This window comes from Berghia stephanieae, chromosome 9 (genome assembly GCF_034508935.2).
Source record: "Berghia stephanieae isolate SIO BIC M18660-M18661 chromosome 9, UCSD_Bste_1.3, whole genome shotgun sequence".
Lineage (NCBI taxonomy): Eukaryota > Metazoa > Mollusca > Gastropoda > Nudibranchia > Aeolidiidae > Berghia > Berghia stephanieae.
Window position 1 is genome coordinate 13,711,980 of NC_088368.1, and position 16,052 is coordinate 13,728,031.

The 16,052-nt window shown below is 36.4% G+C and overlaps 1 protein-coding gene across 1 annotated transcript; it reads left to right on the top strand.

The window, feature by feature from the left end:
* Positions 1-212: 212 nt before the first annotated feature.
* LOC144979728 (uncharacterized) lies at positions 213-13,350 on the top strand. Its single transcript, XM_078926684.1, has 4 exons — positions 213-350; positions 2,917-3,957; positions 7,343-7,747; positions 9,480-13,350. The coding sequence occupies exons 2-4, from the start codon at positions 2,938-2,940 to the stop codon at positions 11,382-11,384; spliced, it is 3,330 nt and encodes a 1,109-aa protein (XP_078782810.1). The 5' UTR covers positions 213-350; positions 2,917-2,937; the 3' UTR covers positions 11,385-13,350.
* The last annotated feature ends 2,702 nt before the right edge of the window (positions 13,351-16,052 follow it).

Genomic DNA, 16,052 nt, shown 5'->3' on the forward strand with positions numbered 1-16,052 from the left:
ACCCGATTTAATTCAAATAAAGATTAAAATGCTCTGGGGAGCATATTCTTTCAGAAAATGCAAAAGAAATGGAAATCCAAAATTTTCACCTTCCGACTGGTTATGTCATGCACTGACACATATTATCTATATCGCGTGTAGGATAAAACTATGCGGCAGTGGCGGTACACAGAGTTGTTGCGAATAGATCTACGATATAAATCTACGTTGACACACCTCATAAAGCGAAAGTCCTACGATCTTGAGCGATGCACGGGAGACAGCAGACAAAATTACTTGCTTGCAAAATAGCCTAAATTCATTTACAGAAAATATCCATCGTGTGCTTATTTGCACTATTGTGTGTGCACGTAAGTAGTTTTCTTTTAAAACATTAAAAAAAATTCATACAAAGTAATGTTTGACACTTATTAGACTTATTGAAAAAAAAAAAAAAAAAACTGTCGGGGATCAGACTCAGACTTTATTCTGTTACAAGACAGTGACATGGTGATGGTGGTGATTGAAGGGTTGGATTTGGATCTCTAAAATACATTGATTTTGATACTGTATTGATTGCTCACATCATTATCAGGCTCTGCTATCTATTTATGCAAGTCCGCAGTCGTATTTGTTAGAGTCAGGGCCAGGGTAGACTCCAGACATTGCAGACATTCATCAGATTCAGATAAACTGAAACTGAAACCGTCACTTTCCCAGTGACTTACTGCTTGAGAATGGGCATGGGATCACAGTATAATTTTTAACAGCAAAATGTTAACAACTCAGGAACCGTTTGTTATTAAAGGTAGAGATATCACATTATGCTGTGATTATATGTAGACACGTCTGTGAGTGAATAACGATGGACGATTAAAGCCTAGAAGTGTCTGCCTTTTAAAAAAAAAAAACTGCTCTTTTTAACATACTCACTTTCGAGAGTATGATGATAATTTCGCAATGCACACAGAAATAAAGTAAAGTTAATAAAATATCAAGAAAATTATAGATACAAACAACAAATTAGTCGAGGGATAGTAGATTAATACATTTGCACAATATTGCCTCTTCATTCATTCATGTTCAAGACGATGGCCTTATTAAATTATTAAAGCGGGAAGGGGGGGGGGGGGGGATCGTGAAGCTTTGAATTTGATTGCTTTCTGCTCTGTGCAAGTTTTTTATTTTTATAAAAACCCTTGTCTCCAATCTCGCCAATGTTAGTACCTTATCTGTGAAGCATTTTTCGGGGATGAAGCAGCTTTCTTTGTCTACCATGTCATCTTTTTCAGTGTTTTTTATCGGTACTATTTACTATTATCTGATGACAGAAAACTTCACTCCCACATACATGCACACACGCGAACATCTGTAAAACCACGCACAATTTTATTGTTACTCTTATAACATTTAGATATTTTTCTCCAATCAATATGGAATGATGGTGTAGCTTTTAAGCAGAGAAGGTGTGTGAGTAAGTGGATGAAGCAGCTTTGTTTGTCCACCATGTCAACATTTTCAGTGTTTTTAAGGGGTAGTTCTATTTACTATCATCTGATGACAGAAACTTCACACCCACAAACATGCACGCACGCGATCATTGCTAAAACACACACACACACAACTTTGTTGTGTTACTCTTATAATGTTAAGATATTTTTCTCCAATCAAGATGGAATGATGGTGTAGCGATTAAGCGGAGAAGGTGTGCGATTAAGCGGAATGACTGTATAAAAGAAATTTCATTTTTTGGGAATGTGGAGCATATAACCGAAGTGTGCGATTAACCTATGTGCGATTAAAGTCAATTGTAATAATAGAAGAACATTGATAATAATAGTAAATATTGAGAGAGAAAAAATCCCTAGAACGTAATTAAAGCAAAATATATAAATAAAGGTTGGATGATAATCGGATAAAAAATAAATTCAATTAATTAAAGAACTTTAGCTCAGTATAAAAACAAAAGGGAAAACAATTAACAGCATTTGAAAAAAAGGGAGCGGATTGGAACCAGTGCAGCGAAAAGGAAAGGGCTAAACCACTGAGCTCTCTATCCGCAATGACATCTTTATGTTCATATATATATATGTGCTTGGTAATTTTCCACCAGTTTTGCTTCATTGTTTTGATTGTTATTTCGATCTCTGATAAGGACATGTTGTAGGACCTAGTTTTGTGGAAGTGTTATAATAAACTATATTATTTTACATGAGGAAGACAGGAAAATAGTAGGTTAGCGGTGTTCGAGGGACGACAACACCTAGGATTTATCTGCGAAATAAGCAAACCCCCCAATAACATCAATACCCCCAAAATAGTGGTTAGAATGAACAAATTATAGAAACAAAGAAGATCAATAAAGTTAACAGTAGTGTGGAGGGGAGTTCGTGAAGCAAGTATAACTAGTGCCTTTCACACGCGATGCCTCACTTAAATTCTAATGTGTACCAGTACCAGTGTAAGACCAGAGAGGCAGTGATGGTCTGAGGCTGATATCATCACACATATTCAAGTCAACCATGCGATTGGGGGTTGGGAGGATGGGATGAGAGAAAGGTGCTAGTGAGATAAAGTGAGGAGAGGATTTAGGTACCAGATTTGCAGATATTTTTATAGACAAGACACACTAAACGCTACACCTCATTATAATGAGACCTTATCAAAATACTCATGCTTACCTCTCTTTTATATATTTTTCTTTATATTCTTTGTAAAATATACAACACAGTAATTTTGAACAAATCGGCCTGGTCCTGACTTGTTCTATATTTCCGTCTGAACTGTAATATGTATTGAGAGGAGAAAAGAGTAGCACACCTTGTCTTTACTAAATTTATTTCAAGAATGAATCTTATTTAAGTGTATGTATCCCATTTTTATTTATTGTCACCCACTTTATCCATTCTATTTCCAACATCAAATTCTTTGTTTCAGAAGAGGACATAAATTACAGACATGGCTAACCTCAAGAGTATCATGATTGACTCTCTCAGAGGTGGAACTGAATTGGATACAGTGTGGCGATTGAGGAAATCATTTCTTGAAAAGAACATCAATGTTCATGATAGCAACGATTACAAAGACCATCTTATGCACCTTTCAAATTGCTTTGTGGACACGGCTCTAGGCTGGTCATGTAATTATCCTCCAAAAATTATCCAGGAAATGAGATCTAGAAGTGTCGGGTTGGAGGACAGCATAAGAAGAGCCATGTTTGAAATGGAAGACACATCCTACCAATTTGCACAAAGTTCAGCAGCAGCTGCTGCCTCTTCCTACTATGATAAACAAAATATTGAGATTCCGTATGATTACAGTCAAGAACAAGACAGCCAGCAGAATTCATATTCATATTATGACCAAGGTCAACAAAGGACAGGTTTTTCCTCCCGTAGCAAAGCTCGACGACAAGGCTCATTTTCATCATATGACCAAGATCAGTACCATGGTTTTGGCTCCTATGGAAGACAGGGTCAGTATGATGTAGGCGCATATAGACAAAGAAATAGTAAAGGAAAGGGTCCTGCATTCCCTAGAAAAGCTAACTTGAAGGAAAGCATGATAGATAGTAATGCTCTGAGCGTAATTCCTGCAAAGAAAGGACATCCTAATCAAGGGGTTCCAAGAGAGAAATCAAAGTCTGCTCTGAAGAAGAAAAAACATAAAAATGCTGTGAAAAATGCCATGAAATCCGAATTGTCTTCAAATTTTGTCCCATCGGATGCTGGAGCGAAGACTAAAGGCAAAGATGTTGTTAGCAATACTCTTAATTGTAAACATTTAGAATCTTGCTATAAACCTCAACCCCTATTTGAATTCATCAAAAACATTCCTACCACCACTGAGGCTTCTGGGAATGATGATAAGGATCAAAACAGCGAGCAAGGAGGTTTGGTTCCTCCGGGTCTGAATGAAGTCCTAGACCCCAGGAATACAAGTTCAGCCCTAGAGGGAAATGATCCAAATCCTGACCAAGTGAGTTGAATTTATTCATGAATGTGACCCTCCTGTTCTGTGGCATCGTGAGCTTGTAGTATGAGACTTCTCTTCGGACTGGTAGATCCCCGCTTTGCACTACCAGAGTCCAAAAAACCCCCCTCTTTACTCGCATCCTCTGACTGCAGCCAGCTGTAAAATGAGTACCTGGCTGATAAAATTACAATAGTGCCTTACAAGCGTTATAGCTTAAGTGTTAAGTGTTGTGGCTTGGGACTACTTGCAAAAAGCTTTGAACACATTAGAAAAATTACTACTACTACTACTATTACTATTACTACAGTTTAAAAAATTGAGCTGTTTTATAGCGCAATATACACTAAACATGCTCAAAGTGCTTTACAAGGGGTCCCTGACCAAGAGCAATACGTAACACGTAGAACAAGACATGGTGCCTGTTAGGCGATATTAAGAATTTTTCCGATAGAGACAACGTTGTTAACAGTCAGGTACTCATTTTACATCTGAGTATGGTGAGAGAATGTGAGTAAAGAGACTTTTCCAAGGACTCAACTATGCGCTGAGTGAGGCTCGAACCCAGGACCATCCGATCCTAAAGCGAGTGTCATACCACAAGACCACATTACCGCACAAATCTTCTACTACTATTACTACTACTACTACTACTACTACTACTACTACTACTACTACTACTACTACTACTACTACTACTACTACTACTACTACTACTACTACTACTACTACTACTACTACTACTACTACTACTACTACTACTACTACTACTACTACTACTACTACTACTACTACTACTACAGCCCTTTTAAGAAAATTGTCATCAAATTAAAAATAAATTAGTATATACCAAAGAAGCTAAAACAGCTCAATCGTGATATTAATATGCTATGTAGAGTTTAGAGACCCAAGTGCTCATCACCATTGTGTTGTGATTCATCACTCAACTGCTCAACCGCATCGCTCTTCATAATCCTAAATCCAACCTCCTCAACTCCGTATTTAGGCGACGGGACTGTAACCCTACTTTCTATCCTTCAAGTAATGAATTGAAAACCTCTATATATTTATACCAGAATGCAGCATAGAATAACTTTTGTAGATCATGATTATGGAATATTAGTTCAGGTTAAAACCCCCTTGTCACACTATTTTGCTTTTGTTTTCTCGATTCACCACTGTCTCACGTCTTTTTAAAACAATTGTGATGTTAAACAATGAATATTCAATAATATTCATAAACTTTCTTCTTGTACTTTACTACCTGAGTAAAATACCTGGATCTGATTAATACTTTTATATGATATATAGTGACAGAATATTAATCTTAGTCTTAGTTTCCAAATTTATTTGGGGCTCTTCAGGAGTTTATCCTGACCTTGCATCGTCCCAACTATTGGGTAACCTTATGGTGTAATGGTAGCACGAGCACGTGTGACTGACAATCAGGTCTGAGGTTTGATCCCCACTCGAGGTAGACTGATTTTGGGGGATTATTTGATTCTTGTATTTTTCTTTACTGCTTTGTCTGGCTTGCTTCATACATAGCTTGCTTCATACACACTTTTTCAGATCTTTATTTACATTTGCCTGCTACTTACTTTTGACTATTTATATTATTTCTTCTTTATTCATTGCATATTTGCAAAAGTTTGATATTATTAATTAATCTCAAGTAAGCAGAGTGCATGATGAAACAGGAGCTGTTTCACCCATTTGTCCCAAGGAAATTGAAGGTTTTAGTGCCAAATTGAAAAAAAAACAAAACAAAACTTGGGTGTTTTTTTAAAGCTAATGGCATGGAATAATTGGGTTTGGCATTTTTTCCTTTGCACTTACTTCTAATTATTAAATAAGAAGGCTATTTACAAAAAAATATAAATACCAATTTTCACCCTTACATTAAGCAAGATCAGGTGAAATTCTCGTTAAGCTAAGACACTATCACTAAGTCATGCTTGGGGAGATGAAAAAAAAAATATATATATAAAAGTTGAAAAAAATGTTTATTTTCTTATCATGCTGCCATTAATTAGTGTCAGGATTTAATAAAAATTTCACTTCTTTTTTGCCAGTGGGTGAAACGTAGTGTAGATTTATTTGCCAAATTGGTAACATTTAAAGGGAAAGAAACTTTTTTTGTCAAGATTCCAAACCCAGTTAGAAATGCCAAATTGACAATCTGTTCACAACAAATTGAAGGATGTAGTTTTGGGTTAGATGATGTAAAAATACATAGTGGTATTAGAGTACTAGACGTGTCCTTGATACCACATTAATTTGTTGATTGGTAATACTATCTATTCCGGTTGGCCACAAATCATATACCAGGTGATGGGGAAAAAATCACCATTAATCCGATTTTGAAAAAAAGTTTTGATGAGGTATTCGGTGAAGACATGAGGAATGCAAATTTATATCACCATTTTCCCCAGAGGGTCAGGATTTAAGTTTAAGCACATTAAGTGTTAGGAACAAGCCTTGATGCACTTCGTTTCAAACTAAGTGCAACTCCAAGTTAAAGAAACAACCCCAAAACAACTTGAGCTTTTCTTTTGTGCAATATCCACTATATGTGCTCAAAGCACTTTACAAAGAGTCTCAAGACAACAACCACACTAAACATGTTAGATGAGTCATGATACCTGTAAGACACTATTGCCTTTTTTATAGCAGCAACACTGTTACCGACCAGGTACTCATTTTACATGAGTACAGTGAGAGAAGGTGAGAAAAAACCCTTATCTAAGGTCTCAACTTTGGCATTTTTTTCAAGGTAGTCTGTTTTGGTTGAAACTGCAACTATGTTAGCTGGAAAAAGACAGTCATATTCAAGAATTTGCCTCTGCCCCATTATTAGTTGCTGTGGTATAGTGATAACTCCATAAAGAGTTTTCTTTTCTTGCCCTGACGATGTCGTTATAGAGGGATTGCATTGTATGGTAAGGCAAAATATTGTCTTTTACTTAGAATTGATCTTACAAAGGTATTTCTGTGGCTCTGTGGTCTAGTGGTATGACACCTTCGGATTGGAAGGTCCTGGGTTCAAGTCCTGCTCTGAGTCGTGCATAGTTGAATCCTTGGACAAGGCTCTTTACTCACATTCTTTCACTATACTCCGATGTAAAATGTGTAATCGGCCGGTAATAGCATTGTCTTTGTCCAAAAAATTATTATAAAATCGTCTCACAGCTCGTCCTACATGTTAAGTGTTTTGCTTTTGGCTCGGGACCCCTTGTAAACTCTTTGAGTATGTTTAGTGGATATTTTTCTATATAAAAGCTAAAGTTTTTTTTTGTTTAACAAAAAAAAATTATATTCCTTCCTTTTTTAAAAAGAAAGATAACATTTTTCATCAAACTCTGTTTTAAAAACTTTTTATTTCTTTTAGGACCCACCACCAGATGCAAAGGATGATGATGTGATCCTGGAAAACTCAAAGGAACTCAAACCTATTCTAGATCTGGCACACTTTTACTCCAAGATGGACAAAGGTTCCTTAAATCCATTTGCTACCTTGCAAAGATGTGCCGCTGGGGCCAATCAGAGAATTAGATCAGTTAGCAAGTCCTCAATTAACTCTGAGGGATTTAAGGAATTTACTTGCCAGATTTTTGTCAATGATGTCAATCTGGTGTCTACTGTCATTACCCCTGGAACCCCCCCACTCGAAGCGAAGAAAAAGTTGGCATCTATTGTTTTGGAAAAACTTGCTCAACCTCATTTGCGCCTTGTGTTGGATAATGAGGGTGGTCTGACACTTGATACCTCCAATACTCCTTTTGTTTCTGGCACTGTAAGTAATTGTTTTACCACTGCCACTCTCTCTCTCTCTCTCTCTCTCTCTCTCTCTCTCTCTCTATCTATCTCTCTCTCTCTCTCTATCTCTTTCTCTCTCTCTCTCTCACTCTGTCTCTCTCTCTCTCAATCTCTGTCTGTCTCTCTCACTCTCTCTCTCTCTCTCTTTCTCTCTCTTTCTTTCTCTCTCTCTCTCTCACTCTCTGTCTCTCTCTCTCTCAATCTCTGTCTGTCTCTCTCACTCTCTCTCTCTCTCTTTCTCTCTCTTCTCTCTCTCTCCTCTCTGTCCTCTCCTCTCTCTGTCTCTCTCTCTCTCAATCTGTCTGTCTCTCTCACTCTCTCTCTCTCTCTCTGTCTCTCTCTCTCTGTCTCTCCCCCATCTCTCTGTCTCTCTCTCTCACTCTTTCTCTCTCTCTCTCTCCTCCTCTCCTCTCTCTCTCTCTCTCTCTCCTCTCCTCCTCCTCTCTCTCTCTCTCTCTCTCTCTCTCTCTCTCTCTCTCTCTCTCTCTCTCTCTCTCTCTCTCTCTCAGGCAGTAAGGGAATGTGTTCTCTTCTGGTTACTGTTACAGGTTACAGTTTATTTATATTACTTTTATATCTTTATGATCCTCCTCGATGCCTGAGATCCAATGATCATTTCCCTCTTAATTTACTTAAAAAGTAGTCCAAAACATATACTGCACAGAGAGTACATTTTCTCATGCAGTCCAAATTGTATCAGGAACTCACTCCCATTAGATATAAGAAAAAAGATGTTTCATCAAAGATGACATTCAAAAAGTACATGAAAACTCATCTCGTGAATTCTTCTCCTTCCAACTAATTTTATCAGTAAATCTCTTAAATAGCATGTTTTGGATATCTAAATAATTTAATTTGTATATTGTTAAATGGCATAATTAAAAAAGATTAGCTTTTTTCAAATATATATATGTAACTGTAATATTAGCTTGTATGGTATTCTCTTCTTGCCAGTTGCACCTAAATCTGCAGGGACTCCCGATTGGACTGGTACAAATATGTTTTATTGCTATTATATCTCATTCAATTTTTTTTCTCCAAGGTTAAAATAAAGTTTTAAAAATAGTTATTTCCAATTGTTAATGATATATCTGACATCTGCATTTTTTGCGGCCGCAAATATCAAGGCGATCCGCAAATTTTGGCAAATTTCCCAAAATTGGCAAATCGTGGCAAATTTTGGGAAAATTGGCAAATCGCATGGCAAATTTTGGGAAAAATAAGAAGCAAAAACAAAATAACGAAAAAAAAAGTGCGAAACTTGAGAAATGTTGCAGCTTTGCCTGGTCCCAAACCAAGGGAAGCTACTCTCTACGGATAATGATCCTTTAAAATCTTTGTAACAACGCTATTCACAGTCATTTCATTTCTCAAGTCAAATAAATCGAGTCACTTACACTTCCAACTTCAGTCATGGATTGTTTCGTCAAAAAATCTTCAAATAAGGACCCAAAGTGCGGCAAATTTTTTGGCAAATTTTGGTCTTTTTGGCAAATTTCTTGGCAAATTTTGGGGTTTTTTGGGGCAAATTTTGGCAAATTTTAGGTCCCAATTTGGCAAAAAAATGCAGATGACAGATATATGTTGCAGCTTTGTAGCATTTGTTGCTTGGTGACTTGCGTCACAAATTTTACCAATTTTTTTTTCATCATTCTCATGTAACATTTATTTTATCAATTGATTTGTTTTAATTCAAAATTTATTCACAGTCCAAGCAACAGAAAAATACAGTCCAAAAATCACCCCAGGACAAGGCACCAACATTATCAACAAAAGCTTCTAATCCAAGTCTGTTGACCGATGATTTTAAAGTTAAAAGTTTTGATTCTTACATCGCTTGGAGATGTGAAGAGCATCCAATGTTGAAAATGGTCCGTCAGCTCGGCCACATGTATGTCACGCTGCCTTTCAAAGAGACCAATAATCCTGCGGTCATTTTACAACTCCTTGCAAATGTCTCGGGTATCCGCTTGGAAATTAAAGACATTGGAACAGGTAATTCTTCCATCTGTAAGGACAAATATTCTATGGTGATGGAGGAAAAAGTTGTTTTGGTTTCTTGGAATAAACTTCCAGAAGACCCTGCTGGTTATATTTCCCAATCTGTTTTAAGGAAAATCTCCATGCCTTATCTGTGCTTGGAAGATGATTTCTTGTATGCCTCACAAAAGCCATTTAATAAGAACAGCACAGGTTTAGATACCAATGACAAAGTTGTCTTGGATACTTGGCAAAAGGATGTGAATGGAAAGATAACAGCTAAGATTCCAAAGCCAGTGAGACTCGACGATTTCTGTATTTTGCAGTCTGTAGATACACACCGTCCTGATACCATTAAACAAAGTGCAGAGTTATGTCAAAAAAGATTAGTTACAATGCAGACTCTCAGTTCAGATAAAAAAATCAGATACAGTTATCTTAAAATTAATCGTAAAGTAATTGGAGGGGTTCAAAATAGAACTGGTCACTCCATTGTTAATCCAATGGCTGAGTGTTCCAAGAATTGTCTTCAGGTTCTGAGGAAATGTCATTGGACAATCCGGACACAGAAACTAATGCGGGAAGAGAAATATGTATATGCAAGTCATGTAATGCCCTACTTACCTAGATCTAAACAAACAATCGGACAAACCGAAACCAAAGGGTTAGAAAAATCAAACAAGGGCCATCAACTATTAGCAAAGATGGGTTGGAGTGGAGGAGGGATTGGTAGGAGAGAAGATGGTATCCAAGAGCCCATTTCATCCAGTGAGTTGCTGTCTTCAAAATCTGAAATGGGCTTCAAGAAAGCTGCAGGTCCCTCTAACATCAGCAAACTCACAGACAGCTCAAAAGTGAGCAATTGCGATCTTGTTATGGCCTACAACAAGTCTCCATTTCACTCAGATTTATACTTACCTTGTCCGTTTGCAAGTGAGCGAGGTAAAATTTTTAGAGAAGCCGAAAGGCTTGGCATGAGAGCCAGCACTCGTGGCATACAGAAAAACAAAAGAGTATTGGTAATGAAAAATTTCACGGCAGCAATGATTGTCAATGATTGTTTAAAACTGGGTGGAAAATCTGAGCTATACGATTTGATACCACCACAGGAAGTTGCTGATTTTGATAATCAAGTTGAAGATTATATTCAAGCAGACAACGCTATGAATTCTAAATCGGTCGCTGGTAGGGGTGCCAAGACTAATTTATTGAAATTTGGCAGTAATGCCGGTGGTGCAAAAGTCCAGACCATGGGAATAAAAAGTAAAACAGATTCTTTGATGCAGGAGACAGTTGAGACTAATACAAGTACTGCGCAATGTAATTTATTAAAAGGTCCCCCACTAGAAAAATTTCAACCGTTGAATAAATTATGTGAGATAGTTTATGAACTGGAGAATTGTGATGGTGATGAGGACAGGGCCTCAATCTCAGATGGTGATTATGAAGATGGTTATGAGGATGAAGTTAGTTTTTATAATGAGGGCGACTACAGTTATATGGATGAAGAAGCTGGTTTTGGAGATGAAGAAGAGGAGCAATCTCAGTGGATGGATGATCCATCTGATAGAAAAAGAAAATCTGGTGCAGATTTTGATAATGCTAAGGGTTTTAAGAAAAGTAAGACAAAATGAAAGGAATGTTTTAGTGTTTGGGCCTGTGTTCAGGTAGATTCCCTTCATATTTATCCACAAGTTGGATCTCACACTGGAGTAGATGCATCTCCTGTGTACAATGGTCACTATTGATGTTAACTTCCAGAGATGTGTTGACTTAGGAGCGGTTTCTGTGAGTGAGTTGTTGTCACTGTGCCTCCGTCTGAAATTAACTCTTTAATACAGAGTTGTTGATTCTGTTGGCATAAAAAGTTTGGGTTTTAAAAAAACAAAAATTTTCAATGTGAGAAAATCATGTTTGATGTTTGCACATGGAGGTAATGAGACGGAATCACTTTGACTTCCAATTTGGTGTTGTGGCTGACTGAGCATTTGTCTCTTTTACATGTTTTCACCATTCAGCTTTGAGAATAAGGAAGGGGAATGGTGGGCTTTAGGTCTTCTATCCCTGTATGTCTGTTATCTGAGTTGCTTTCTGTCTTTGTCTTGGAATGGAATTACTTAGTCCTGATCCTTGTCAGAGTCCTTAGCTGAGAGGGAAACAGTTAAATGTTTAATATTAGTCTTGGGAGATGATTTTGTTTTCCTTGTAAATCATATCTCTGTTATGTATTGTTAGTTTTGTTTTCTGTTTTGGAATATTCTGTAAACATTTGAGTGTATTCCTCTCAGTGTTATCCTGAGCTGGTGTCTGGATGAGAATTTTAGATGATCTCAAACTAAGTATACTGATAAATAGAGGCGCCTAAATGAGTCAATTGCACATACACACATACACGCACACACACATTTACAAATGTATATATTTATATTATTATGACAATCTAATATAAATATATAATGTATTCTGTGTTTACTTGATAAAGGCCAAGGGCCGAAACGTCGTTTGTTTTGTGTTGTTCATTCATGAGTCAGATTTACTCCCTTTATCTTTATCTCCATAAGTATACTGACAGTGTGCTCTTGGAATCTACATGTGTTCATTGAACCAGTCTTCTTTGCCTTGCTTTTTATGAGGTATCTTTACTTGTGATTCAGAATTCATTTTCTTTCTTTTTACTGGTGCTGAAAAGACCTAAATGTGTCACAAGCGCTTTAAAACTCTAAAAAAAAAAAAAAACAAACAAACAATACAAGCTAGGGGAAGAATAGAGGGAAGGAAGATAGAGAGAAAGAAGAGGTAGAATGATAGGTAAAACAATCGTAGGAGTTGGGATGGGGGGAGGGGAATATAAGATGCTAGATAAATTCCTCTTCTAGTCAAGATAATTGTAGTGCAAAAGTTTTGTCAGTGAGATAATTTGCTTCTCTCCTTTTACATAGTCTAGATACCAGGTACATGATTTATTATTACACCAAAACTCAGCATTCAATAGAGAAAGTAATGTTAAATGTGCTTCTTGAATTATATACACATGTGCAAAAGTAACTTAATATTTTTATACGTTAGCCTATTATTGCTTATCTATGTGTTACTGTCCATAATTTTATATAATCTAAAAGAAAATTTATTCAACCACATGCATGCTTAGTTATATTGCAATCAGTCAATCATTGCTTGGATGGTGGGCTCAGGCCAAACCATATAATCCCATTCCAGAACAAACACATAGCCACATGGAAAGAACAATTGACAGGGGGATAGAAGAGATAATATGGCATTGTTGATCGATGTTGAATCAATCGGCACTGTTCCCACAAAAGAGTGAAAGAAAGAAAGAAATAAAGAGGAGAGAGAGAGAGAGAGAGAGAGAGAGCGAGAGAGAGAGAGAGAGAGAGAGAGAGAGAGAGAGAGAGAGAGAGAGAGAGAGAGAGTGTTTGTGAATGAATGTGTGTGTGTGCGTGCGTATGTGTGAGTGTGTTACTTTTCTTAACGTCAGTTCAAATTGTGAAAAAAGTATTTATCAATCAATGTATATATTTGAAATTCCTAGGGCAAAGATGTTACAGAGTTTTTCAATAAACTTGAAGTTTGAAAACTTTAGTATTTCTTATTGAACTCTTTTCTTTTGTTGTTTTTGTTGCTCTCGTTCTGTCTGGGAATCTTGACCTCAACAGGGAGGCACTTACTGTCTTCTATATCCCTATAACTGTTTTTTTTTTTTTTTAAACTTTCTTTCTTTGTCTTGAACTGAGATTAGGTACAAGGATTTTTTCCTTGGCTACCCAATTCGTAGTCGTAGATAGTACGAATAACCACTTCGTTTTTCCTTTCCCTGGACGGGGATAGAATGCGCTTGGCCAAGGAGTTCACAACATTGCCATCCGGAAGTATAACGGACCAACACACAAACTCTGTGTAACCATGAACTTTTAGTCTGGTTAATACAGTTTAGCGAGAACAACTCACAAACGCGGATGGCAAAAACAATAACAAAGGCCTGAGTGACGTCATCTGCATACTATCTATAGAGTAAAAGTTTTAGATTATATTTTTTCCTTGTAAATCATCTCCCTGTGTACTGTTATAATTCGTTATTTTGAATGTACCTGTGTAATGTAAGCATTTGAGTGTGTTCTCTCAGTGGGATCCTTTGCTTGTGTCTGAATGAGACTTTAAGATGATCTCAGACTAAATACATTGATGATATGCTCTTGGGATGTACGTCTGTTCCCTATTTGTACCTTTCCTTTTTGTCTTATTTTTCTTGTGTGCTTTTAACTGTAATCTATAATATTTTTACTATCCCATTTTCTTCCTTTTTCCTGCCGCTGAAATGACCAAAATAAACGCCGTTTAAACCAACAAAAAACAACATACCCCCCCCCCCCAAAAAAAAAAACAAAACCCAAAAAACAACAACCCCCCCCCAAAAAAAAAACCCCCCAAAAACCCCCATCAAATTTTAAAAACAAACAAATAAAAAGAACATACACCAAATCAACTGCATGACACAAAAATAAGCACAACTAGACGTTTATCTTGACTTGAAGAGAAATGTATGATTTTCATTTGTGCCAAGGCTTGTGCGAAAAAAAAAACAAACCCTATTAAGTCTAGATTCAAGACGTCCCGCTTTCAATAGATGTCAATGAATGTGAAACGGAAGATTATTGAAATTATTGATCTTTATATTTAATTAAAATCATTCTCGTTTCCAAAGGAAATGGATAGAATTGCACTGACTTCCTGGTTTACACTTTTGATTCTTGTTGACTGAAATGAATACTACAGTACAGGAAAGCACGGATGGAAAGAAAAACTCTTGACAGAAAGAAATTAGTTCCTTATATCAGTACTTCCTGGTTTACACTTTTGATTCTTGTGGACAAAAATGAACACTACAGTACAGGAAAACACGGATGGAAAGAAAAACTCTTGACAGAAATAAATTAGTTCCTTATATCAGTACTTCCTGGTTTACACTTTTGATTCTTGTTGACTGAAATGAACACTACAGTACAGGAAAGCACGGATGGAAAGAAAAACTCTTGACAGAAAGAGATTAGTTCCTTATATCAGTAATTCCTGGTTTACACTTTTGATTCTTGTGGACAGAAATGAACACTACAGTACAGGAAAACACGGATGGAAAGAAAAACTCTTGACAGAAAGAAATTAGTTCCTTATATCAATATGTAATTCTTTATATCAGTCATTTATTCTAAAAAGTATTACTTTGATAAGGGTTTGGGTTTTTTTTTTTTAATAGAGACACATAACATGCCTTCGTCTATTCCATTTAGGCGTGCTCCACTTTATTATAAATTACCAAGAGATTTGTTATTTTCTTTAGATTATTTTGTTTTTCTTTAATATTTCTTCCTTTTTTTTTCTTGTGGCAAATACTTTTTGAATAAAAACCAAACAACCAGCAACAATCAAAGATTTAAAAAGAAACGAACCATTCAAATGCTAAACAACTTTATGTAATATCTGTACTTTTTATGAACCTAAAACTAAAACTGAGGAAAATGAAAAAAAAAGTACACAGTACTTTTAACCAGTAAACAAATAAACAATAAAATAAATTAAAACAAAAACAAACAAACAAAAAAAACCCCAACAAAAACGCAGAAACAAATAACCCCCCCCCCCCCCCCCCCTTAAAAAAAAACAAGAAAACCCAAAAAAGACAGAAAGCAAAAATAAAACAAAAAAGCCAACCCCCCCCCCCCCCCCCCCACTCTCCCCCAACCAAGCAACAACAACAAAACAAACACAAAATAAATAAATTTATTAATTAAGTAGTAATTAAAAATATCAGTAGCCAATGGTCTCATTGTGAGGGATGAACTCGAATTCATTTAAAATCTTAAAAATCTGGCCCCCCGGAATTGAGAGGTTTTGCCAAGATGAGGGTCATTTAAATCGATCGATATTTGAAGGACGAGTTTTCCGCCAAATTTTTAAATACGTGTATTTTTTTTTTTTTTTTTTTGGGAGAACGACAATTAACTGGTTAGAACATTATGAATAAGAATATAAAGGGGAATACTGCCGTATTTTGGAAAAACACATAATAAAAAATTTGGCCAGAAAACTCGTCCTTCAAATATCGATCGATTTAAATGACCGTCATCTTGGTAAACACTCTCAAACCTGGAACTTCGCGACGTCCCAGGTTTGAGAGTGTTTACCAAGATGAGGGTCATTTAAATCGATCGATATTTGAAGAACGGGCTTTCTGGCCAAATTTTTAAAATATGTGTTTTTCCAGAGTACGGCAGAATATGAAATGAGAA

Excerpts from the sequence above, each read along its gene's own strand:
- LOC144979728 (XM_078926684.1), top strand. The coding sequence starts at position 2,938 with ATGGCTAACCTCAAGAGTATCATGATTGACTCTCTCAGAGGTGGAACT. Across the intron at positions 3,958-7,342 it reads ATGATCCAAATCCTGACCAA|GACCCACCACCAGATGCAAA; the intron begins GTGAGTTGAATT and ends TATTTCTTTTAG. Across the intron at positions 7,748-9,479 it reads CTCCTTTTGTTTCTGGCACT|TCCAAGCAACAGAAAAATAC; the intron begins GTAAGTAATTGT and ends ATTTATTCACAG.